Genomic DNA, 27835 nt, shown 5'->3' with positions numbered 1-27835 from the left:
TATGAATTCTCATACAGAGCTCTCCCTTGAATGCTGCTGGAATGTGATCAGAGTGCAGCCTGTACTGGATAAAAGGCAGCAAGCACAAATGGAATATAAAGCTTGAAGTGTGCATGTGTGTGCGTATGTATGGAATTAGGGTAAACCATTAACTGTGTAGTATGCTCAGGGGGAAAAAAAATTAATTACACACTGACTGTACATAGTCACTGTCTTTTTCTTCTCCTGCTTTGCTGTCTTTTCTGAGAATTCCCTTCCTGAGTGTGAGGATAAGGGAAGGTTAAATATCCCTCTCTCCTTAATCCAAACATGGGCCTGCAAAGCCTACTGTAACTGACAGCAGTGCTTAACTAAAATCATCTTCTTGATTCTTAGTGAGAGAAATACAGAATAAAAGTACAGGAATAAATCTTATCATGCATTTTATAACTATTTTCTAGGTTTTACCTCAATTTTGTCACCGAAGAAGTGGAAAACCCTGAAAAGTACGTACTTAATGTTTTCCTTGACTTTTGAGAAATGTTGTAAAAGTAGTGATCTTCAAAGATGCTGGTCAAGCTGCTTGCCTTCCAGCAGATTTGGTATCTATTTGAATTGCAACTGCTCGAAAATTTGCTATTTTTGGTCTTTTGTGACCTTATTATGTATTCTGCTTTTATCTGCACTGAAAGAGTGGCTGGTTTTGTGTATTCCAGGATTAAGTGGATCTGTCTCTAGGGCTCTGGTTCTCCCCCTCAGGATACAAGTAACTATCAGCAGCTCCTTTCAGTGGAAGCTACTGATATCCTGTCAGGGAAATCTTGCCCAAGAAACTTATCTGCTGCAATATTTGTCAGTTTTGCTGTGTTTAAATATTAATGAAATACTTAGTTCTACTTGCTCTAGATGTCTCAGAAATGCAGGATCTTGAATACATGCCACAAAGCATCCAATCTAATTAAACAGGTGATATGGGTTTGAGCTGGTTTCCAGTCAGAGCTGAATACTCCCACATCACCTGCCTGAAAAACATGGAAAGTTGTCTTGTTAGGGAGAGTTTGATTTGTCCCATCTATTTGGGTAGATGTGTTTTGGTACATGGGGCCAGTAATAAAAGGCTACTAAATTTTTCTAAAAGTTAAAGAAAATGTGTCTTTCCAGATCAATTTTCTTTCTTTGAGGAAAAGAAGCTATTTACTTGACAAAGAAATTAATGGCTAAATTTTCTTAGATTTTTAAAATAAGATAGCTGGCTGGGTACCAAATTGCTTATTGTTTTAAAAGGACCCTCAGCACTGTGCACTTAGATAATATGAATCTGAGACATATAGGGAAAGAAAACCCCAAGCCATTGACTGGGAGCATCCAGGAGAGTTTTGTTAGTTTCTTCAAAGTCTGAACCAAATCTGATGCTATTTCAGAGGCCTGAAATTATAAGAAAATGGATGATAAAACATGAGGCTGTTAGAAACACTGGCAGATTTCTATTGTTTCAGTGACTTTGGGACGTGTTGTGTTTTAGCAGACTCTTTGATGTGATCTAGATATGTAGAGTGAGAATTGTGTGACCGGAATCTGAGACCAGGTAGAAAATACTGCATTAATATTTGTGAATAATCATTATGACAGATATCTATGTACAAATGAGTTTTTCACTAGTAATCTTCAGTTCTGATACGATGCCATTTTAGGAGCTGTGGTTTAGTAAACATGACTCTGGATGTATTTAAAATGTGTAGATGTGGCACTTGGGGACATGGTTTAGTGACGGACTTGGCAGTGCTGGTTTCATGGTTAGACTCAGTGGTCTTAGAGTTCTTTTCAAACCTGAAGGCTTCTGTGCTTTTAAGGCATTTGTATCAGTGGAGAGCTGTTGCAGACATCTTTTATGAAAAATCCTTTCCTTAGGGTTTTTCCTCCTGAGAAGCTGGGAGACCTCAGGAACAAAATGCAAACATTGATTATCTGCTGCTGTGGAATGCAACAGGTGCATCTGTGATTGGCCCATGCTGGATGTTTGTAATTAATGGCCAATCACAGCCCAGCTGGCTCGGACAGAGAGCCGAGCCACAAACCTTTGTTATCATTCTTTGCTATTCTATTCTTAGCTAGCCTTCTGCTGAAATCCTTTCTTCTATTCATTTAGTATAGTTTTAATGTAATATAAATCACAAAATAATAAATCAAGCCTTCTGAAACATGGAGTCAGATCCTCATCTCTTCCCTCAACCTGAGACCCCTGTGAACATCATCAAAAAGAGCAGCTGGCTAAAGATTCCCAGCCTTGGGACACACATGAACTCAAGCTGGATGATCTAGGGGTTAACTACCAAGGATCTGTTCTCTTTATAAAATCATGAGAGACATACACTAAAACCAAAAGACAACTTAGAGATTTTTTTTTTACTTTTGAAAAATTTTTGTGTCACAGACTGATTTTAAATGTGAAACTAAATGTAGCTGTGAAGGGATTCTGGTCCAAGACATCTAGCTCTTCAGGAAATTCTGGGGAGATAGGTTAGGAGCCAGAGTCTTGGTGGTATGATTAAATTCAGGTAGAAGCAATAAAATTTGTAAATTATCATGTGGTTACCACCAATACCGTGTGATCTTTTTAAACGTGCAGATGTCTAAACCCTTTGTGACTTTTCAAACAACTTCTGTGTCTGCAGTTCTTTTAACTGGAATTCTTGGTAATTTTCATTATAGCTATTTTTACATCTGTTGAGTTTTTTGTGACTGAAGTCAGAGGAGTGCCTATTTTTGAACATTTTGCTCTCTGCTGCATAGGACAGAAAAGGATAGCTCCTCTCTCTTTTAAAAGCTAAGCACCCCTCAAAGCATGATATATCTCTGCTAAGAGAAATGGTGCTGGTTCAATTCTGATGATGTTTTTCCATTGCAGCTAGGATGTGAGGGAAGAAGACTGTCTTTTCCCATCTCAGGAGAACTTCTCTGTACTCCAGGTTATCTTTGGAGATCTGCTGAAGTTATGTGTGCTGCTAGTGAGGATGTAGGACTGGAGGGTAAACCATGTAACGTGGCTGATTTAGTGTATTCCAGGATGGCACTGGAAAAAAAAAAAAACCCTCAATATTACATGTGCAATGTTATCACAAGGCTCTTGAAACTTTCCTTCATCACTCTTCCTCTTGAGGCTGCACTTTGAGAGGATGAGTGGATGCCCAGTTTTTACAATCTCCATGCTAAGGTATAATGTAGACTAGAAGAGAGTGGGATATTAAAAATTGCTAAATAAGTGGCAGGTGATGGTGGGGCAAATGGATTGTTACTGTCTGTGGTGTCAGAGACCTCTGTACCACCTGTAAGTGGGGATTCTGGACTCCCTTGAGCTGAAATAAGCAATTCAATGAAACATTTGGAACATATTTTTTATTTGGTTGTCACCTGTGAATGGGTCTGTTGGAAAGATGTCCTGAATCAAGGGCTGTTCCACCATGGTTCCCAAAGCTACAGGGCAAGAGAATAGTGTGGATTAATCTCAGTGGCAACTGTCTCAGCTCCCACTAAACCCAATGCAAATGTTAGATGAGCCACAGATTATTCTGCTGTTGTAGGCATTTATTAAGACTAAACTGCCTTTTCTTTCTTTTTTTTTTTTTTTTTTTTAACCTAAAATGCTGTCTTTCACTCTTCCTGTGAGCATTATGTTAAAGGCTGCACTGAGCAACCTGGTCTAGGGGAAGGTATCCCTGCCCATGGGCAGGGGGCTTGGAGCTACAACTTCAAGGTCCCTCCCAACCCAAACTATTCTGTGATTCTACTGTTGGTATGATGCTGCTGATTTTTAAAAGGAAGAGGAAAATACAGGCTTGAACCACTTAGAGCTTGTAACACATCCAGATGTGCAATTTGTAATGTTTTTCAATGGTTAGGATGGATGAAAATTACTTACAGCAAAGGAGGTGAGCACAGTGAGGTCTTCTGCTCCGCAGCTGTCAAAGTAAATGTTTGCCAGAGAATCAGTCACAGTTGTGCATTTCCAGATGTGCAACAGCTTTGGAAGCAGCTGAGGTGAATGATCAGCTCCATGCCCATGTGAACCAGCAGGTTGCAAACCCCCAGTGAACGTACCAAGGGGACGTGCCAGGTTTACAGCAGAGGGATGGCAGGAATGCTCTAGCAGAGAGTGGGGATGGGGCTTTGAGCAGCTTGGCCCAGTGGAAGGTGTCCCCACCTATGGCAACAAGATTGGAACAAGATGATCTTTACGGTCCCTTCCGACCCAAAACATTCTTTGGCAGTGGGCCCTAGAATATATCCTGAGATGTGTTGGAAGGTGGAAGCATCTGCTATTAGACTTTAAGTTTCCCAGATAGGGATTGCATTTCTTTCTGTGGTATATGGCACCAGGGAGACCCTTTGGAATATGGCATGTGTTGTTGGGAATGCAGGAGAGAGGCAGGGAAAGGGGGATGCTTGTGCTCTTGGCCAGTCCCCTCTGTGCTCCAAGCAGCTGTTTGTAGAGGCAGGAAGGGCTTTGGAGGCTGTGGGAATCTGTAGAGGTGCAGCTGCCTGCCCAGGTGCAATAAATTCCACACTTAGGTCTATAAGTAGGATAAATACTCTGGGTCTGAGACACTGGGGTGCTGAGGCAATACAAAACCCTAGAGAGGGAGAGCAGAAACAGAGGGAATGAGCAAAGCAAGGGAGCAAGGGGATCAAGCATCCTTGACAGTACAGAAGGAAGAACAGAAACACTTTAAAAAAAATCTCAAAGTGATTGTCGTTGCTTTTTGAAGAGAGTTTTGGAAGTAGTGTTGAATTCTCACTTTGGAAATGCCCCTGTTCCTTCTTTTGTGTAAGGACATTATTATAACCCCGATTATCATAAGATGTAAAAGTAGCTGTTTCTGTCTTTTACTAAACCCCTTTTTGATGTCTCATTTTTAAGCCTGAACTCCTTTCTTTATACCTCTTTGTTCAAATGCTTCTCTCCTTCTCTCATGTAGCTATTAGTAGCACCTGAAGAAACACAAAGTTAATGTTTATTTTAGAAGGAGCTGGGGTTGCAGTCTTAATATACAATTTTTAAAAATAGCCTGAAGTAATTTTAGCATCAAGAATATGTGGAATAACATTAAAGTGTGACAAGAAATTTCTTTTCCTTTTTTTGAAAATTATGCTTTGCGTGTACAGGCTGGGTCAATAGCAATTGTTGTTTCAAATAAAATACCTAAATAATCCTTGAAGCAGAACTTCACCAAAACAAACTTGTGCAGCCACATCACCTGCAGCTTTGATCTTTTTGATTTCTTACTCTATAAAGATCAGTCTCAAACTGAGGTCTTATTGTTAAATAATAGGTGAGTGAAGGAACAGCCAGGTCTCTGAGGGAGTTTGTCACCTGAAAATTGACAGGAGCCATGTTTTCTGGAGCAGGAAATTTTTAGGAGTAGGAATCATGCATGAACTTCCAGACTAATTTCTTGGTACATAGTCTTTGATCTCATCCGTATCCATGAGCACCCACTTGTCACAGACATCTTTTATGAAAAATCCTTTCCTTAGGATTTTTCCTCCTGAGAAGCTGGGAGGCCTCAGGAACAAAATGCAAACATTGATTATCTGCTGCTGTGGAATGCAACAGGTGCATCTCTGATTGGCCCATGTTGGATCTTTGTAATTAATGGCCAATCACAGTGAGCTGGCTCGGACAGAGAGCCGAGCCACAAAGCTTTGTTATCATTCTTTGCTATTCTATTCCTAGCCAGCCTTCTGATGAAATCCCTTCTTCTATTCTTTTAGTATAGTTTTAATGTAATATATATCATAAAATAATAAATCAAGCCTTCTAAAACGTGGAGTCAGATCCTCATTTCTTCCCTCATCTTCAGACCCCTGTGAACACTGTCACACCCACTATGTACTCTCAAGAAACAGGCTGAGTTTTTTCACTCAAGACCCTGAAAGCAGCTCATGCCTGAAGAGCACTTCCCTCTTCCCTCCCTAGGCAGAGCACTGCAGGATCAGTGCTGTAGTTCATCAAGAATTTTGGCAGCCTCCAGACGAGAAGATTAACACAGAAGTGTTTTCACATCACAGCAACACTTTCAGAGCCCTGTCAAAGTCAGAGCCAGGTTGTGTCAGATGCTGGCCAAAGTGAATCCCACTTTAACAAAATTGTGCTCCATCCTCACTATGAGTAGATGATTGGCCTGAATTCTTCAAGTTGTGAAGATTAGGATTGTGTTGGAAGAGAGAGAAAATATTGTTTCACTTTAAGGGGAGGGAAACTTAGACTCAAATTCCTTACTGACTTCAAGGCTGTCTGCCATCAAGTGGGCAACTTGAGAGAGATGTGAATTTATGGCTCTTGTTTTACTAAATAATTTTATTTATTTGGCTGTGTAGGTTTTTGTTGGTGTTGTTGAACTTAGGGAATATTTTTCATTTAGTGGACAAAAATAATAGAATTTCGAAGGATGTGGATTCTGAAAACATTTTACAGCATAGATTACTTTGCAGTTGCAGTTAAGCACAGCTGCTATTTGGCATAATCCTTTCTTTTGTCTCTCTATCTCTTGTCTTTTTTTTTTCCCATTTCTCCTTCACCCCCACCCCCCTGCCTTATTGAACCATTTCATTTGCAAATATTTCATTTTTGTTTGCAAAATAACTTTGGTCCAGCCCAGGCAATGTATCATTGTTTAAAAAATTACACAGTGCAAAGAACATATTATTGAGATGTATAGTGTTTATAAGTGTAGTCTCAGATTGATAAATCATGTCTTGTGCTGTTGAAAAACCAAGAAATGAATTGCTTTGCTATGACCTTGGTGTCTGAGATCAGTCAGTTTGTCTATTAGATTTTTCCACGTTCTTCTCACTTCATTTATTCCTTCTTTTCCAAAATACCAAGAAACAGTAGCTGTATAGCAAGCCACCCGAGCTTGGTATCATCAGACATTTTATAAAATCAGGCTATCAAAATATTTGATAAAATATATTTTTATACTGTTTTTAAATAATGTGAATGTCATGTCTAGCTAATGTGTGCCGCCCGTTCATTCTAATTATAGAATCAACTTTGCGTCTATGAGGACTGAGTGAGAGAAATAAAATATTAGGGGTGTGTTCTTCAATCTGTCTGAGAATTACAGAGATGCAGATGGATGGGAGGGGAATGGTGGCTGAGATGCTACAACTCTTCCAGCTCCCCTGTTATTTGTGGCCATCTGATTTTTGGCACTTCTCGTTAAAATGCAGCCCCCTGCCAAAGTCAGTCAGAAACTTGAATTGCACTGTTGCTCATTGTCAATCTAACCACTGATTAGGGATCAGATTCCCAGTAAGCAAAAGAGTAAAAAAATCATTTCAGTGTTAATTGAGAGGATGCAAACCTTTGATATTTCTGCCTCTCTGCTTCTTACATTTTTTGGTTGTTATTTTATAATTTAATGACAAGATTTACTCTGAAGAGGAATATTAATATCACTACTCTTAGACACTTGAAAGGTTTATCTGCTTGGAGCTTGACATCTTTCTTGTATCATTATATTCTGCTTATTCCTAAAAGATACATTTGACTCCAATTCATTTTCTTCATGTCAAGCTACAATGCCAAATATTCAGTGCAGAAGTTATAGGATTACATTGTGATGTTTGACCTGAAGATAATGAAAAGAGACAAATGCTAATCTTTCCAGTATTTTGTAAAGCCCATTTGCTCATGTGAATCCATCAGATTACCTTAAAGGGAAAACCAGGTCTGTTAAGTGAGCATTTGCAGTTTTTCCTCTATATATTATTTATGTCTTGGTAGATTTTTTGCACTTGAATACTCATTCTTCATCCTAATCCTAATTAGCCTCCCCCAGCTATTTCTGTGTCTCTTTAATAGAAGTTTTATACTTTCTAAATTTGACTATATCTGACAGCATTGCAGTCTGCTTAAATTCTTTCAGTTATCTGGGAGGCACCTCAGATGAGGTGTCCAAACCTGGTGAATTCAACAACAATTTCTGCAGTTTACTTTTGCCCTCTGTAAGTGATAAAATTGTGTTTTCAGATCTAGAAAATCCTTTAATGGGGAGCTGAATCTGCCAAATAAAGAAAACAAATTAATTGACTAGCTCAAATCTGCTTTCAGGAAACCAAGCATGGGTTTTGCTATTTGTAAAATGTTTGAAAAACATTTAATTAAGAATGTGATTCAGTAGTATTTGTGTGTGTTTGAGAGGGACAAATAGACAATTCCTAGCTCTCAGGGGAGCTGACTCACCAGCTGTTCTTAATAAAATGATCTTTCCTTTACTTTTGCTTTCTCACTAATCTTATTGGCTCCTTACTATGACTCACATCTTCAACTCATTAATTATTGTTTCTTTTAGAAATTACTAATAACTCATTTCTGAGACTAAGTATTTCAGTCTTGGATGCATGATTTCTGACATCTCAGTATGGGAACAAACTTTTCTCCTTTCATAAATTTATTTCATTCTTTTTGGTTGGAGGATGGTGCTCTTGCTGGAAGGTGGAAATTCTCTTATAAGCGGGACTCAACTATCCTGAGTTGCTTTGCCTTTTATTTATATTATTTCTTCACTCTTAGTTTGGGAGATTTTAGACCAGGCTTCTCAGGGCCCCCTCCAACCTCGCCTTGGATACTCCTGAGTTCTGGCTCCAACATTTCCCTTCTTCACTCTTGCACTAGTTTGAAAGCAAATCAGTACGAGACTCCACATCAGATCTACAATTTAATAGGAAAATTAAAATAAATGAAAAAAAAAATGGTTTAACCTGACAGAGTGAGGATACAACCTGACACGCTGTGGGTCAGGGTGTTGGCAGCAGTCCCATTAAATGGTGGCTGCAGCCCTCCTGCAGTGCCAGGTGTGATTCTGTTGGAGCAGGGATCCTGTAGAAGGGTTTGGTCTTCCTCTGACCGTCCAGTGGTGTTTATGTAGCTCTTGTCCTCTGGGAATCCAATAGATAAGGCTGTTTGTGGTGCTCCAAGTCTCAGATTATATGCAGTTAGGAATGCTTGGCTCCTCCCCTTGGGTGGAGCCTCTCGCAATGGGATGGTGTAATTTTAAGAGTCATTCAGTGAAGCTTGATGGCCCATTAACAGAAGATATCCCCTGGAGTTATCAGGCATGAGTCATGGAAGAGATAAAGAACACTGCCCCACCTGATTTTAACAGGTGGTCATAGAATACATACTTTTGGTTACATCTTACATTGTAACCTAAGATTACCCTCCATCCCACCCCTCAGGAGATGTGCCATAAACGCCCTAATCTTGACAATCTGTTGGATCTGCTGACAAAATATGATTGAGTTTCATGTGATAGATGCAAATGATTCAAGGGTTGCAACTTGCTTGTGAGCCCTAATTGGGTTCTGTCTGTGATAGGATTTGTTGGGGGTCACTGAATTCACAAAATATTTCCAACCAGAGTAAGAAGGAAAACCGTGATTTTAACTGTGTTACCAGCTTGAGGTAAAAATGGGGAAAGATTCAGAATAGAATTGGATGGTAACCCAAACTAAAGTCCAAATAATTGGTTTCTTTCTTTTTTTGTTAACTTCAATTACATTGGACTGGATTTTTGGATTTGATAATGTGTGTTATCCTGTAGTCTTGTAGTGAAGACGTTTCTTTGGCCCTGTAATTTTTGAGACTTTCAACATAGTAGCTACCATATATAATTAAGTGAGGATGCAGATTCAATCCTTTTGTTCTTGTTTTCCTTACTCTTGGCTGTTGAATGCAAATTCCTCCTGCCTCACCTGAGTGTCCCCTGCCCCACAGGTGCATGAGGCCCTACTTCACAGCAGCGCTGTGTCACAAGAGAGAGGGAGTAGAGAGCACAGTGTGCTGTGCAGCCTGAGTCTGGAGGGACACAGATGCATGCAGAAAACACAGCAAATCCCCAGCCCTGTCTTTGACAGATGCACCTTGTGTCTGAGCAGCGCTCTGAATTCACCAGGGCAGGAGAAGCGGGCAGCAGAGGGTCTGGGAAGATGACTCCCTGCATGAATTCACAGGGAGCAAAGGCTCCAGCAGCAGGGATAACAAAAGGGCTGCAGATTTCATTGGGCACTATTCCTCTTCCTTTCCTCTGACACAGCCGCTGTGTGTGCCTGCTGCTTTCCAGAGGCTGCATGTTTTCCTAAGGCATTTAGTTAGGGATGTTGTTACAGTCTATGATGTTCATGGTGTGTATGTGACACACATATTCAATAATTCAATACATATTATCAGATTTTGTTATTTATTTTTCCTTTTCCCATGTGCAGTTATTTGCTTTTTTTTCCCCCTACCCCATTTTTTTGGGAGTGCTTATGTCACTGTTGAGTCCTGTGGTGAAATTCTACACCATAGGAGAGATGACCCTGGGGTGCTGCATCTTTGTCATTGGCAGCTGATTTCTAAACCCCAGTTTAGCATTTGAATTGGTTCAGCTGTCTTCAGGTCTTTCTAACTCCTACTTCCTCTTTATTATCTTTCTGTTTTATGTAAAAAAAAAAAAAAAGAAAAAAGAAAAAAAAAAAAAAAAGTGATGTTCTGTTTAGAAATTGACTGTAGTGAAGAGCTACCTGTGGCAGGCTTTAAACTGATATGCCAGTCAATATGAGTAAATTAGAAAAGAGAGTGATGTAATCTATAGTGTCTGTAAAGATTTCAAAGATGTACCTTGATCATTAATTAAGACAATAAGGATGTCTTATAAAACTGCAGTTGAGAAGACTAATAATTCATTATTGAATGAAGCAAGGCAAGGTCACTTGTATAATTGCCTGTTCTAACATTTATATTCCTTGTGTAAAATACTCCTACTCACATAAAAGTCAAGCTGAAGGCTGTGGAAATATTCAGGATGAGGCAATGCAGTTTTCATACCTAAAGGTTTGTGCACAATAAAGAAACACAGTAGTTGTCTTTTTCTATGTATTTGTTTGATTTTTATAAACTGAATTATTATCTCATACAAAGTTAACTTATAGCACACACCTGGCATGGGTTTTGGAGAAGAGTGAGTGGGAAAATGGCAGAATAAAAATGAGTGCTACAAATGCATGATTAGATACAGTATTGCTGCGCTGGGTTTTATCTGTGGGTATGTGAGTTGAAATTAATAGTGCTACCTCTGCTCTTTTTCCCCTAATTGTCTGATAGACAATCTGATTTTAACCTCTTTTATGTCCCAAAAATGTAATAAGGATACTGCCAAGACATTAGTCAGAAATCAGGAAGGTAGTCTGTGACAGTGTTCACAGGGGTCTTTGGATGAGGGAAGAGATGAGGATCTGACTCCATGTTTCAGAAGGCTTGATTTATTATTTTGTGATTTATATTACATTAAAGCTATACTAAAGAATAGAAGAAAGGATTTCATCAGAAGGCTGGCTAAGAATAGAAAAAGAAAGAATGATAACAAAGGTCTGTGGCTCAACAGAGAGTCCAAGCCAGCTCACTGTGATTGGCCATTAATTACAAACATCCAACATGGGCCAATCACAGATGCACCTGTTGCATTTCACAGCAGCAGATAATCAATGTTTGCATTTTGTTCCTGAGGCCTCCCAGCTTCTCAGGAGGAAAAATCATAAGGAAAGGATTTTTCATAAAAGATGTCTGTGACAGTAGTCAGCTACCTGAAAAATCAAATCTAGGCAGCAAGCATAGGTGGAGGATGGAAGGAAAAAGATGAATTGCAAGGGCAGAGAGTGTAATTCCATACTGCTATATCCCAGTGTAATTCCATACTGCTATATGCCAGGACACAGGGGCAGTAGTGGTTCTGTTCTGTGTGTGCTGTTGGGAGGGAATATGGTAAAGCAGGGTGGGAGCGCGTGCTGCCCGAGGGATCGTCCTCCTCCTCTAAGGCAGATCTACATTAAGGCAATACTTCAGAAGCCATTGCTTTGATATGTTTGTTTCTGTTTGCGTAGACTCTGTGGCTTAAGATAAAAGAACCAACTTGAAATGAAAATGACTGGATAAATTCCTTCAGAATCGTGGAGACAACTAAAACTTTTTGAAGATTATTTGTTAGAACTATTTGATAGTTCTAAAAATGCATCATTGGGGCAGGATCCTGGGAGGGTGGGAGAGGTTCCTGCAAACCCACCAGATGAATGGGCATGTGAATGCCTGGGCTGTTGTGATGCCTGTCCTTATCTCTTCTTTTTATCCAGGGCCAGTGGAGAAAAGGGGTCTGGACTAATCTCTTCTGAAGGGATGATGATTGAGCAGACTGGTCAAGGGGAAAGTGTCCCTGTCCATGGCAGAGGGTGAAACTAGACGGTCTTTAAGGTCCCTTTCAACCAAAACTATTGCATGATTTCAATATTTTGATTTTTACAAGTGCCTGTTTTCGTTAGTTCATAGGTGACAGCGGAAGGTATGGGTGAGGTTCTGCTTGCAGTGTACACAGAAGGGGAAAACATCTACGTGGAGGTGCCCACTTAGGATACAAGCCCTCAAACAAGCTTTCCTCTGCCAAGCCTGTGGCACCTCTTCTGAGGAAGCAAAGTCCAGGGAGCTCGGGTGGAGGAGCTTCCTGCCCTCCCTCCTGCTCCGCAGTGAAGGTGTGTCCTGGGCGCTGCAGAGGGTCCTGCAGCCCCTCTGTTTCACGGAGCTCTGGTGTCTCCAAGGTGTGAGGATGTGGCAAGCCCATGTGCTGGCCCTGTCTGTCCCCACAGTGGCTGTCTGTCTGTCCCCACAGTGGCTATTCAGTGTGTGGTGCACGGTGTCGTGCCACTGCGCAACACATTGCTCCTTTCTAGCTCTCGTGGATCATTTTGTTTGCCAATGTGATAACCTGCTGAGTGTAAGGTTTGTTTGCTTTCCTGTTGCTGGTTTTACTTTTTTTGTTTTTTTAAAATCACTTCTGTTTGTTTATATGAATCATGGTTACTATGAATCAGCTCTCCTAAGGAAGTAAAACAAATGTTTATCCACGGTCTCTCTGGGTAGCTGGAAAAAAACGTAATCTGCTTTACCAGCACGGTAATGTAACACAAAATATTGTAACCTTTGAAGTTTCCATTGCCCCGGATTTTCCTTCATTTTCACCAGCTGATACACATGCAAAACTGTTCTAACATCTATTTCTGTTTCACTGAGTTACATAGCAGTACCTGTAGAGAAGGGTGACAGTTTCCTCTTCATGGGGAACCTGAGTTGCTCAGCAAAATATTCATGGTGGGAATAAAAATCCCTTGCAAGACTGATGCTCTGTTGCAGAACAGAGTGTATTTTACTGGAGAGATGATGGGTTTCTCAGGGCTGAGCAGCTGTTCTCTCTGCCACAGTGAAGGTTCCATTAGACATTTCCATTCTCTTTTGGTGGTTCCTAAGCAGGAGGCCTGGCTGAAATTACTGTAAAAGTGATGGGCAATAGTGTATTAGGGGTAGATAGAAACATGAGTAAATTCACTAGGGTGACAAGTCCAGCTGAGGTGATTCAGAGCAGTCACTGAAGCTGCACCTCACATCTCCTGTCCTGGGTCCTAGGGGTGTTGCACTCTTTGTGAAAGCAAATGTGTTTTATAGAATTTCTAGTGTGGGTGCTGCTCTGTGTTGTAGGTAAACCTCTCCCAGATTTTCTCTTTCCCACTTTAAAACTGGAACCTGGCTTTGTGTGATGCTTGAGCTCTTATTTCTGTGTTTACCAACAGCATTAGTTCTTGTGGACGTGACTCAGAGCACTCGCCCTAATGTTTTGGTCTGAGATTTAAATCTGTTTTTCAAATGGCACTGAAATCTTGCTGAAAACCGCAGCCAAAACCCTGAAATTCCTTATGAAATTACAGGTCAGCCTTTTCTCGTGGGTACAGTCAGTGTTGGTTTATAGCCTGGGTATAGAAAAAGGGGTCTCACAGCCATTTATCCTGGTCTTTGTGACAGCAAATGACCCCCACTACATATGGTTATTTATATAGGGCAGCAATAGCTACTTTAATTCATAGTGCAATGTTGTGATCTGTATGTGGTGCATCCTCTCCTGGAGCCAGGAGGGGGATGACCCTCTTCTGCCAATTTTTATTTCATTTTCTCTTTAATGCTGAGCCTCAAAAATGAGGAAGAGCAGAGTGCTAAGGCAGTGTTAGGTAAGCAGGGTGTTACACCAGCACATGTAGCAGCATCTTGCTTGCCATTAACAGCAAATCTTTTACTGGAGTATACCACTAGGCTGGTGCTGGCTAGCATCATCTGACGGAGGTGGTGAGATGACTTTCAGAGAAAGCAAGACAGCATTTTTTACTGGGATAAGATAAAAAATCAGAGAACAAAATACAAACAAAGCAATGGGCAACAAAAATGGCAAGGGCCATATGCCCTTTATTGCAGTCATGCACATCAGATTGGAGTTTTATAATGCACAAAGAGTTAATAACATGTGCCATGTCACCATGAGTAGTTGGCATGGTCACAATTCCAATAGCAATGGTATTACACACACAAGAAAAGGCATATGTTCCACTTCAGCCAGCACAATGACTTACTCTGACACAGTCTTTGTATGAGACATTAAATGGGGTTCTCTTATCTGATTGTTCATTTTTCATAGGTAGTGAGATTGCTGGCTTGTATTTAAGATCTGTAATAGCATATAAAAATGAGACAATTTGGCTTTGTATATCTTTCCTGTAGATGAGTACATAATTTCCTGTGTTACAGCAGAATTTCCATCAGGGAGAATTGATCTTTACCTAGTGAATGCTAAGATTGTTATTCCCCTGCACACCCCTTCACAGCATGATGGCTGTTTTATGTGAGTGCTTATGGGTGTGCAGATGTTCTGGGAGCAGGTTCTGATCATTTACATGTTGATATTTGGCTGTGAATATCTTGGAATTTTAAACACAAAGTGACAGTGATATTTTATTTATGGAACAACTATTGTTAAATAAGTGACCATTAGGGTTTTTAAGCATTTAAATTACAGTACAGCCTATATCCATGAAATGTAAACTAAGAGGATTTATATAAGATTATTAATGCTCCAGGGGTGCTGTGAAGTGAATAATCTGCATTTCACAAGTAGCGTTGCTGTGGTTTATTCTGTCAATCCTCATTCACTTGTAGCACTTGCTGTTGAACAAGTGCTGTTATTTCCATCTTCACCTTGACATTATGTTTTGTTTATTGTCAAAAAGTGGACTATACAGTAACAGTATTTAATTTTTTGAAGTATGATGGAATGGAAAATCCCTTACAAGAATAGTTTTGATACCATCATTTGGAAAGATCTGACAGCAATTTAGAGACCTACTCCATAGATAATAAGAATGGATAATGAATAGGAGCACTCTGATATGGCAAGAGGTTTAACTTCTATGTGGGGGTGTTTTAAAGGAAAGAAAATTTACAGTGATCTAGCACTGTAAAGGAATGACAGGCACTTCTAGTTCATCGTATCTGTTGATTACAGAAAAAAAACCCAACAGTTGCAAAGCAAAACCAGATAAAAGTAAAGATTTATCCACAAGGAATGTAGAAGACCATGAAATTCATTTTCCTTGGGCAAAACTCCCATTAGAGGATAAGCTGCTTGTGAGTCTAAGGAAGAAATATTTCAATGGATGTGAAAAAAAAGCAGCACTGCTTTAAGGTTCTTGCTTGGTGATTGTAAAAGTCATGAGCAGAGGCTTTTTCTTAGTTGCAGACTATCCCAGACATGAACAGATCCAAGCTTTAGGCCACCTCAGCTTGGTGTTAAGTGTTGACAGAGTCACGATGCTGTACGGGAATGACCCTGGAGTGCAGTGAATTACATATTTTCTCTGCTTTTAAGAATATATTTTTGCCCACAGAGAGGCCCAAAAGCTGCCATTTGCTTTGTGCTTATTTTGGTTACTGAAAAAATGTCTTGCAAGCACTATTGCTACACTGACACATAAATTTGTCTCTGTTCCCCAGAGCTGGTGTTTTTAAATGGGGTCCTGCAAGAAAAATGAAGACAGAATTTTTATAAAGGATCTGTTGCAATGTACAGAAAAAGGGGTAATGATTTTAAACCAAAGGAGAATAGATTTAGATTAGCTACATGGAAGAAGAGGTTTACAATTGCAAAGCAGTGGAATGGGTTGCCTGGGGCAGTGGTGGATGCCCCATCCTGGGAACATTCAAGGCCAGGCTGGGTGGGGTTCTGAGCTATCTGATCCAGGGGAAGGTGTCTGTGCTCTTCAGGGGAAGTAGGGGAATGTTCAAGGGTCCCTTTCAACCTAAATCTCTCTATGATTATCTAGGTTTACTTTCAAATGCAGAAGTCAGGGAGGCTGGTGCTGGACAGGCTGCTGTGGAGTGCCAGGATGTAGGGATTTGTGATGGCCAGTACATGGTCCTTTTAAGCTGATGTTATGGGTCAGGATAAGAGATAATGTGGTAAATTCTGTATGAACCCTCGTTATCACTTTCATTTTAAGATTTTAGCATGGAAGAGTAGAGCATTTTGCAGAGGGTACACTGAACAATGTACAATGGCAAAGATGAGTCAGCCTTAAAATCCTGAGTCTCATTGATTATACTGACCAAGATAATTGAAATAGGCTACTAAGTCTGGCTATTTCATGTCACTATCAACTGCAGGGAACTTGATTTGCAGCAGAATTTCAGGATTAACTAAGATTATATTTAAGGTGATGTTTAAGATTTCTCAGTTTGAACACAGAAAAAGGAAACTTCAGCCTTACTGGCCATTCTGAAAATTGTCCATATTTTGATTCATGATATCACTTCATCAAAAAAGACAAGGATAAGTTTTTCTCTTATGACTGTGATTGTAGTTTCAGCATTATGAAGTTTTAGTGAGAGAGGATTTCAGCTTACTGTTTCCCTACTCAAAGCACAGAAGGTAATAAAGTAGAAAAAGTTGATATTCACATTTGAACTCCATTCAAGTGCTTCCAGTTACTGTGTGCTGCAAAGGCATATTTAAGCTCACATATGAAGTTTTCTGGATTTCTGTTATATGTCAGAACTCCTACAGAGTTATTTCAGTGGCTGTATAGGCTGTCCCACATCTGTAGGTGCTTTGCTGGGCTGTCCTTAGCAAGACCAGAATTTCCCTGCTTTCTGCAGAGAAAACAATTTATCTGCTAGATAGCCACCTTCATGGCAGTGCAGTATTGTTAAGACATCTCCTTTTAATTTCATTTACACCTTTTTGTGTCTTTGAAAATGCTAATGCTTTAAGGCACCTGCATTTACCATTTTTTCTCATTTTGAATTTCTTTGGAAGAAGACCCTGTCTTGGTTTTTTTAAATGATCAAATCGATAGCCGAAGTTATGAAAAATTTAACAACGATTTATTGGGTCAATTACAAAAAAATATAATTTTGAGCAACCACCACAATCAAGACAGCGTCAGTCCCGGGTATGGGCGCTGGGTGAAACCAGAGGTTTGACCTACAGAGTGACAGTGTCCCCTCTAAGGTTCACCCGGAGTGTTTCCAGCATCCAGCTTATATACAGTTTATTCTGCCTGAGGCACAGGTGACCACATCTTTCTATTCACTTCTTCGAATGCAAATCTATTTCCATACATATGTTGAAATAGACAAAGATGGGTCCCGGTCTGCAGACAGAAGTTTGGTACGCAGGGGAAGTTTGCTTTCACATGTAATAAGTTGGTATAGGTCCCTGAGTACCCAGATGCAATCAGGAGGTGTCTGAATCTAGTGAAATTCTTGGGACACTGCAATGAATCACCAGGAAGGCCCCGATGTTATCTCCCAGGTGCAGGAGATAACGAAATGATCCTTGATGGTCCAGGAAGGTTCCATTCAGACGATAAACAGGTCTGATGCTATCTTGAGCTGCCAGGAATTAGTTACAATCTGAATAGATCTCTTGCCAGGAATTAGTTACAATCTGAATAGATCTCTGTTCCTGGCTGGGGAGGTTAAAACATAATTTTTACAGTATTTTATACCCACACATATCTGTTTATACAGCATGAATGAACTCCATTACATATCACATTGGTAAATGATATTTCAGTTTCCATGGTGCTCGTTATTACAAATAGCTGCTCTTTTCATCACCAAATGGTGCAATTTTCATTCATGCTGAAATATCAATGGTAACCTACAGCAGCAAATTGTTCCTTTATGATCCTTGGCATTGTGGAAACTCTCCTGCTCAAAATTAAATGTCAAGGAATTTAGCAAGTATGAAAAATCTGGCTCCTTTTATTCACATACATGCAGAGATGTATGTTCTCCCCTTTGTGCTCTGTGCATCTAAGCATTTGCCTTCCTTTATTCCTGTAAGGAGTCATTAATATGCTCCCAGTGATGCTTCCCCAAAAGTCCAGCTATTTGAGGGGTTAAGGGGATAGCATTCCCTCCTGTTCCTTCCACTGGAACTGAGTGAGGAGTTTGGTATTCAGGCTACTTGTTGCCAGGCTGTGAGTGTGAGTAGATAATTTTGGGAATGATAGCAGCCTTGCCAGCTCCCTTGCATTCCTCAAAGTGCTTCTCTGTCCTTTGCCCTGGCCCAAATTACAAACATAGACAGTAGAAATACTCACAGATCAAGGCAGGGCTCTGCTTCCACCCCAGCCCCACTCCCTGCAAACCCTGAGGTACTTGTGGCAGTGTGGGGAGGGTACTGTGACAGGCAGCACTGTTTTCAGTTGGATTCCTTTCACAGCCACTGTGATCTCTTTCCCTGGCCATGATATTGTTATGCAGGAGATGGTGGGTTAGGTTTCTCAGCTACGTGGCCTGATTGGCACATTTCCTAGATCAGGTTCCCTTGTTTATAATTCTAAATATCCCTCACTCCCCCACTGCCAACTGCTGCCAGTGGTCCATTTTTCCTAAGAAAAGTGATCCTGTCTGGAGAAAGTAGACACTGTTCATAAATCAGGCGCTCAGGGAATTAATAATTTCAAACTCCCAGGAGAGCCCGCTGTGTCACAGACATCTTTTATGAAAAATCCTTTCCTTAGGATTTTTCCTCCTGAGAAGCTGAGAGGCTCAGGAACAAAATGCAAACATTGATTATCTGCTGCTGTGGAATGCAACAGGTGTATCTGTGATTGGCCCATGTTGGATGTTTGTAATTAATGGCCAATCACAGCCCAGCTGGCTCAGACAGAGAGCCGAGCCACAAACCTTTGTTATCATTCCTTCCCATTCTATTCTTAGCTAGCCTTATGATGAAATCCTTTCTTCTATTCTTTTAGTATAGCTTTAATGTAATATATATCATGAAGTAATAAATCAAGCCTTCTGAAACATGGAGTCAGTTCCTCATCTCTTCCCTCAACCTGAGACCCCTGTGAACACCGTCACACTGCTGTAATAAATTGAACTACTTTTGATACACAATCACTTCACTTCTTCCCTTTTGCATTTATTTAAGTCTGGCAATGAGATATGTGATGATATGGAGTAGTTAAGAGGAAGTTTGACCCACTAGACCCACTAAATAAAGCAGCTTGGAGGAAGTGCTTTGGGTTGTGCCTCTGCCCTCTTTCCCCTTCATTTCCATGCAGGAGCTGGGTGCAGGCAGATGTTTATTTTTTACAGCCCTATGTCAGGTTTGTTTTTATGGCTTCCTTGCCTCCAAGCAAGCACCATGATTTGCTAGTGCTTCTCACCATGATCTACACCACTGGCAGTACTGGGAGCACTTCCACAAATAGACCTCAGGAGCAAATAAAATGCTGGAACTTTCTTTGAGAGAGCAGAGGTGCTCCTTTCATCTTTTGGCTGGGAGGGAGCTGGGCAATAAAGGTAAAATCTGACGTTTTGTCCCTGTGGTGGAAAAGGTCACAAACTTCCTCGAGGACAATAATGTTCCCCACAAATGAAATAAAAGGAGGGTGATGTTAAATGATGATGTAAGATAGAAACATAGAAGTCATTCATCAAACCCAGGTGTGACAGTATATTTGTATTTGAATCCTCTGAATTTAGACTGCTGCTTTTTAAATGGCAAGCTTTTGTGAGAGTGGCAGACAACCTTTTAACTAAACCTCACTTTAATTGCAGTACACTAGATAAATTACCATTGTCTTCTGGCCATCTTCATCACCATTTCAGGTTCTGAAATGCAAAATGCAGATCCTTTGCTAGAGATCCTGCGTTTTCCAGGCACCTGGCTGTTCTCTGGTTAAGCCTCCCAGACTCTTAACAATAAGCACACTTGAGTTCCTAGGGTAGGCCTAGTTCCCTGCAGGTATGACTGTAGCAGTAGGAAAGAAAAGCAAGCTCCTTGGGACTTTCAGTTTGTCAAGAGGGATGTGATAATGCCGTTTGTAATAACCAAATGTGGCTTTTATTTTGCACTTGAACTTGGGGTCATGTTACAGTGCAAAATAAAAGCCACATTTGGTTATTCACACGTCTTTTGGAAACAGTTTTAAACTTAGTACAATAAGTTTGCAATATGAAGATGTTGAACACTGGCACTTGATGTACTTATGGAAATAGAGTTGACTGAGAAATCACAGGGGTTGTTGATATTTTATGTTTCAAGCCTGTATTCCATTTCTTCTTTTTCAGAGATTTTAAAAATTAGTCCCCATAGTAGCTCTGTGTGCTGCCTCTTATGCTTAATTTCTGGCTCCTGGGAGTGCTCACATGCCTGCTATAGAAGAAAAGGCTAAGCAGAGACAGAGGGACTAATATTTAGTGCTGTAATCTCAAAAGTTCTTTGTGTATTTAGCTGTCACCTTTGACATCTGCTGTGTTGGCACAGTTTTCTTTGGGAATGCCAATAGTGCTATGCATTCCATGCAAAATGTTTCAGGATCCTGCTTGACCATGAGGAGTGTCTCTGGCTGGCAGTCCAAGTTTCAGAGTTCATTTTGCTCTTCCAAGAAAGATGTTTCATAAAAGGTATTGACTTGACAGGGTGGGGCTTGACATAAATGAGCACTGTGGTCAGATATCTGGCTTGGCAACCTGAGTTTACACAAAGACATCACAGCCAACTTTAAACATCTATTAAAATAAAGCAAATCCCCTTGTGAGCATAACAACTATTCTTAGTTTCTCAAGGGCTGTGGACAGATTTGCCTCTTGAGACTTGAGCTGGGAGAGTTTGCCTGAAAGGAGATATTTTATGGAAGAGTGTTACCTTGTGCAATTAATACCTAAGTCTTAAGGCAGTAATTATGCTGATTAGTTTTTAAGGAAAACCTGGTGGAAAAAGTGCCAAAAACATCTGAGAAGTTAATAAAATTTCCTGCCTTTTGCAGCACACTGAATACACAGTATGACCCTTTAAAGTCAGTTGGTCATGGAAGACCCTATTTACAAACTGTAAGCAATTATAATCTGAACCAGTGAAGCCAAACACTGAGAAGACAATAAGTAATTAGCACAGCAGAAGCTCTTTTCTTCTCTTGCTAGGTAATAGAAGGCAAGAAGGCTTTTAAATACAGACTGCAGCCTGATTCTTCACTCTTTTATCCCAGAGTCATGCTGCTGTGTCTCTGAAGTAAGAGATATGTAACCAAAGCATGGAAATGAATAAGGGGAGCCCTTTAAAACTTCACTCCTGCAGTAGCTTCCATGGAGCATGTGGTGGTGTAAATGAGAGTGCAGCTTAATGACTGAGCTTTCCTTTCTTTCATTCCTCCTCTCAAAAATCAAAAAAAGATCACAGGATGACAGAGGGCAGTTATATAATTGAATATTGCCTAAGCTTCAAGCCCACAGAGTGCAAGTCCATCTGATCTAGAACACAAGGATGGAACATTTTGGAAGGCAGTGAAGAGATGACTTGCTGATGGGAATCTTCGATAAACAAAATAACAGCTTGTCACTGAAGTCAGCAGTTGCTGAGACACTGGTTAGCATGTAGAAATATGTGGATCTGAGAGGTGCTGTGATGATGCCCATCCCTTCTGTCTCTCCATTCCTGGCTTCGATTCAGTCCTGGGAGGTGACCTAAAATGCAGTTTTACGTCTGCCTTTTCTCCTAGCAGATGGATGAGATTGTAGTTTTTTCACCTATTGATATGGTGAGGATGATTTGACCCCTTCAGTGTAAAGTCCTGTCTTATAGGCTGCATTTTACATGAAAAACATGTCAGGGATAAGTGAGTTTATATTGAAATGTGCTGCTTGCTGTCCAGGATTTAGGATTGCCACAGTTCATGGAATGACCACCTGGGAATGGTGAGAGACATAGTTTGGACTCTGGAACACACTGCTTACTAAGGCAAGCCTGTATGTCTTCTAGTCTTGCACTGAAGTCCTGGAAATATTAAATTTTTCTTGCCACTTTCTGTATTTGTTTTTTTTTTTTCTTTGTTTGTTTGTTTTTTGGTTTTTGTTTTTTTTTTTTTTTCCTCAGTGTCAGGTTATTTGGATAAATTTACTCTTGTGATAAATGTGCTCTTTTTCTGCCAAGTTTTCGTGCTATGGGCAGTGCAGTGGATGATTAGATTTTTTTTTTTAAGAGTGCTAAAATCTGGAAAGAGTTCATTTCAAAAATTGCTCAGCGGATTGCAAATGGTGAATAGATTATTGCACAAGGGAACTTTTCAAACTCCTCTGGTGGTAAATTTTCAAGTAAGGAAATATAGAATATACAGCATCATGCTCATGAAAGCTAAGTAAATTCTTGCCCATAAATCATGTGAGGGAATTAGGATTTCTTTCCTTCTTTGTTATTGTCATTCTAAATTTATATGCAAAATTATCTTCCACAATTTTTTTACTACAGTAAAGATGTAATTTCATGTAACTGTACGAGTTATTAAGTTATTTATTTCAACCTTTTTATTTATGTTTCCTGGCTGGGTCCTGCTAGTGCAGCTTTGTCCAGGACAGTTGACTATGTTGAGTATTTGTAAAACTTGGCTTTGATATGGATGCAAGGAAGAGGTTTTGGTATGACCTCTAAGTGACAAAGAATGCGGCAGGAAGATGCTTCACTGTTGTGAGCTCAGCTTGGAGGGGTGTCTTTGACTGTGTGGTTGTCATTTCATAGGGAAAAGAGCCCTCAGTGGACATGGCTCTTAGTGTTCTGTTTGCTGTTATAAAAGTTGACATTAACCTGGAATATGTGCTATGCATTTCTAGGAATGTTCCTCAGCTGATTTATTGACATGGTTTTTGTCACCCTCGGGTTCTTCCTCTGGCTTTCTCTCTTTTTCCATTTATATTGTTTTTGTTTTTTTTTTTTTTCCCTTTCTCTTGCTTGCTCTGCTTTCGGTTTTTTTTTTTTTCCTGCAAAAATATTTGTAGGAGTAGAGATGTACTAGAACAGATTATCAGAAGATCTATGATTCTGCAGCACTGAAGGTTAAGTGCAAAGCCCAGTGGTTATCCTGATTAACTGAACCATATGCCCTAGCTCTGGTGCCTTTTACAGGCTCTAGAGGAAGGAAATTTGCTCCCAAGCAATATACAGCATGGCTTGGCAACCATTTCAGCCCTGTATGGCACAGGATGGGCTAGCTGTATTTCCAACCCTGAACTTCTGTGTGATGGTAGGCTCCTTGGTGACTCTTTTTCTGGGAATCACAGGGTAAATGCACTCTTTGCTCAAGTGTGATTCTTCATTACAGTTACTCTGTGTATAGGGCAGAAGGGGAAGATTTAGCTTTGAATAGCAGCTAAGGATGGGTAAGTCTTAAAAGGTATGAAAATTCAATTCAACTGTAGTCAACATTCAGCTGCACAGAAGCTATCCTAATTGTCTCTCACCCACTTTTTAAAAGACTGTTTAATTATAGGGTCAACATTGTCCTCATTCAGATTTCCGTAGATTCCCTTTGATACTGATTTTCTTCAAAGATTTGGGAGAAGACATGAGTGTTGCAAGAAGACTTTCCTGGCAGCAGCTTCCCCTTCCAACCAATTATTGAATTTTCTCTCTGTAGTCCAAAAGTCTCAGCTAGCTGTGAGGCAGCTGTGAATTTGTTTTACATCAGAAACATGGCTTATCAGCATTGTGGGCACCCTGTGTTGTGTGTGATTCATAGAATGCAGCAGTGAAAAGGTGGAAACTGCATCAGTAGAGGCAGTTTATGGAGACTAGAACCTAGGTATGATTTTTCTTATTTAGAGACAGATTTGGAGGTCTGGAGAGTATCTAAAATATTCCAAGAAAATTGATACAGTGATCCTCTAAGGAAAGGATGTAGTCTTTATTGCTAATGGCATTATAGCTTTTATTCCAGCATGGAGACTAGTTCACAGCAGAGAATCTGATAATGGGATTCTGTTGCAAATTGGGCACTGTCTCTTAAACTGGATGGATAGAAAAGACACAATTTAAGCCCTCACTCAGTGGTTTTGCATATGGTTCCTGCCTGTCTGCCTGTGTTTTCAGGTGTTTTGAGGACCAATGCGAATCTGAATGGCGGTGTCAGTGAGAAGTGAACCATACTGTACCGCTTATCCCCGAAATCTCGAAACTGGCCTTGTATTTCTGTCGGAATCTGCCACTGGAAGCAGTGGGGTAATAAGCAGCACTTGAAAGGGCTGTGCAGGGATAGCACAGCCCTCTGAAAGCTCACTCCTGACCAGGAGACAAAAGGTGCTGCAGCCTGAGCACTCGTTTTCTCCAGGAACAGGGGCTTGGGGGCTGAGAAGTCACAGAATCCCTTGTGCTGCTCCAGGCGCTGGGTTATGATTTGCAGGCTTTTTAATTAACAGTGCTTCCTGACTAGTTCTGGCTTGTTCAGGGGTTTTATTCTTCTGAATGTGTTTGTTGGTATTACTATCCAAGGGCGTTAGCACTCTTCAGCATAACAAAGCAGGATTTGCAGTGCTCAGAGAATGGTCACGTTTTGTGAAGAATTCCAATCACTTGTTTTTTTTAAATTTTAAAGGTTTAATAGTAATAAAATGGTTATAACAATAGTAATATAATTAGAGTAATAATAATTTGGACAATTTGGATTAGGACAATATGAGACAATAGAAACAAAGAGTTACGGATATCCAGGTACCTTTTTCTGGGCAAAATAAGCCTGAAAAAGGACACACGTTAACAGAGGATTAACCCTTAAAAATAATAGCCTGTTGCATATTCATACACTTCATACATGATGCATAAATTCCATTCTAACACAGGATTCTGTCTGGTCATCGTCAGCTTCTTCCTCTCAATTCTAACGGTGTCTTCATGGCTGAGTGAGGCAGGAAGATGTTTCTTTCTTCTGATAATGGAACAATAAATTCTCTTTCTCTCAAAGATTTAGGTGTCCTGTGGCCGCTATCTCAGTGTGAGTCCTTTCTTTAGAAAAAAAGCATCCTACATAGCACAGTTTCTATTTTACCATTATGTTTTAACCTAAAACTATATTTAACATGCTACTTGAGAAAATGAATACAGCATCACTTTCTAAGATAATGTAATATTCATTTTAATATTTGTGAAAAGCCAATCATAAAATACGTATTCTTCACATGTTTGGAAGCATGATTCTTAGCCCCACCACCTCCTCCCCATTTTGAATTGCCATTTTGTTTTATCACAAGTTAAACTGGGATTTAAATTAGATGTGGATATAATGTGTTTAGTAAGAGTTAGAACAAACATAGATTATCTATTAAGTTTAGCACTACGCTTTCAGTCATTTAAATGGTATTTGTGAAAAAAGTCCAAATTTACTATATTTGGCTGAAAACACTCTTTTTAAGGTTGGAGTCAGGGCTGATTTTTCCAAAAGCTTGGTGGTTGAAGCATTCATCTGCGATGCAGAAAATATAGATAAAATACCTGCTCTGAGAGGCTTTCAATCCATGTATCCCTACCTTGAATCAGATGCTAAGAGGATTGAATTCAATTTATACACCCAGGTCAGGTAAGAAGCTTAACCCAACTGATTCCAATATATCTAGCAACTTACAGACCCCATTTTGCCTTCTATTATCTATCTGAGTTGCAAACCTCATTTTGGCATAAATTATCACCACACAGAGCTGCAGTTATTTCTTGTGTCCATAACTGTGGGTTTTCCAGCAATACAGCACCTGTATTCTGGGCTCTTTGCTCTAGTCCTTGCTGTCATCTTCTCCATCAACAGACACATCCTACAAGCTGACTGGCTTTCCTTCTTCCAGTTTCTTCACCTGAGATGTGTGCATGAGGTAACTGTGGCTTAATACAGTATCATGATGCCTACTCAGATTTGGTGTTACATTCCCAGCATGATCCTCTTACCCACCTGTGTGTCTGGGTTAATGGGAGCATTTGACACCATGGTTTCTGAGGTGGGCAAGATGTGCAACAATGATACCGTTCTGTTTTATTTATTTATAAATACATTTATTTATTCAGTCTCAGCTTAGAGCTTGTTTTCAGCCCTATACAGCCATAATGATGTGAAGCATCTATTTGAGAAATAAAGTGAAGAAGATCCTTAAATTCCTACCTGGCTATGTTTCTTTGAGAAAAAAATATCAGAAAAGAAAAATCTTTGTGCTGGTTTTCAAAATACCTTTTCCTTTGAGGTGATTACAAAAGTCCTTGAGAAATGTGCTTGTGATCTCTTCTGGAATTCCAGAATTCCTAGTCCTGTCTTTCCTTTAGCCACCTGCTGGGGTGACCTTCTTTAAATATGGCAACCCCACCATCCCTCCAAAAGCAGCCTTAATATAGAAAGCTGGAAGGAACCAGCCGTGAAGGAGGGGCTCTCAGCTCTCCTCAGAGGGACTGTACATGCCAGCCTTGGAACTAAAGGATTGGTTTCAGATCTGAGGTTTTTCTCGGTGTGACGTAGATATCAATAATATTAGGTGGAAAGAGACTAGATTAACACTTGGGGCACCTGGGTTTTTCTCCTGACTCAAACATTTGCTTGCAGTGTGGCTTTGAACACATTCACTGTGCCTCTGTTCCTCCTTTTAAAAACAGAAATAATTCCACTTTTCTGACTAGAAGGACATGCTACATAAAAGTTTGGTATTATTATTTTTTTGTTTGTTGTTCTCTATTTTAGCTAGGATGGCAGGAGGGTTGTGTTTTTCAGTATCATTTGTGCTGTACTAAATTTACAAATTTGTACTGTTTCCCTTTCTGTGTCATGTTCTGCTCTCATGTTCCCCTGAATAGTGAGAGAGATCACTGGGATGTGGTAAGGTGTGTAAAAGAAGAAGTACACCCAGCAGGAAAGGGCAGAATTTTGCATGCTGGATATTTTGGTATCCAGGGGAAGATGTCAAACACCTCCAGGTGTTTGGGTTCAGCTTGCAGGTCAATAATCTGAGTAGGCAACTTAAATGGGAAGTGGGGGACCAATGGGAAGCATGGGGGCCATAATCCCCTTGGTATCCCCAAAGGACTCCTCCCTCAAATGGTTTCTCACCTCTTCGTTATAAACCTATTTCCTTTGTCCAGAAGGTTTTGTTTATTCCTTTTTTTTTACTGGTAGTTTCTAGTGATGATATTTTGGGATCTCTAAATGTGCATTCACCATCATTAGTGGCTTTTTCCCATGTTATTTGTTTCATGTTCAGGGATTAGCAACCAGATTGCAAAATAATGAGCTGCCTTGTGTATTTCAGAAACATACCCCTCGCAATATGCATTTCAATGATTATCGTCACAGTTGGCTATGTGTTAACAAACGTGGCTTATTTCACTACAATCAGTGCTGGGGAATTGCTGCTTTCAAAAGCTGTAGCAGTGGTAAGTTACAGAAGAAAAGTACAAAGATATATTCCTGCTGCAGTTATGTTTGTTGATATTATTCTTGTTTTCAGGGGGGAAAAAGATTGGGTGGACACATCCAGTCAGGTTTTAGTATGGCAGCACTTATCAGCATCCCAGTGAAATCTGATTTTTGACTGATGAGTGGGATTGCAGTTCAGGTCATCGGTAGCATTTATAATGTAACATTGGACTGTATTTATTTACCTCATAACAAAGTCAATAGGACTTACATTTCATAGCCA

At 40.1% G+C, this 27835-nt stretch overlaps 1 protein-coding gene across 3 annotated transcripts in view; it reads left to right on the top strand.

Annotated features, from left to right (window-relative positions):
• Nucleotides 1-27835, top strand: part of SLC7A11 (solute carrier family 7 member 11) — a 66937-nt gene that overhangs the window by 25439 nt on the left and 13663 nt on the right. For all 3 annotated transcript variants that reach the window (XM_063157122.1, XM_063157123.1, XM_063157121.1), the window contains 2 exons: nt 441-485; nt 27446-27569. In XM_063157122.1, coding sequence (XP_063013192.1) covers nt 441-485; nt 27446-27569 — 169 coding nt within the window. The remainder of the gene's footprint in view (nt 1-440; nt 486-27445; nt 27570-27835) is intronic.

This window comes from Melospiza melodia, chromosome 5 (assembly GCF_035770615.1).
Source record: "Melospiza melodia melodia isolate bMelMel2 chromosome 5, bMelMel2.pri, whole genome shotgun sequence".
NCBI lineage: Eukaryota > Metazoa > Chordata > Aves > Passeriformes > Passerellidae > Melospiza > Melospiza melodia.
This window is presented reverse-complemented; position numbering and strand designations above follow the sequence as displayed.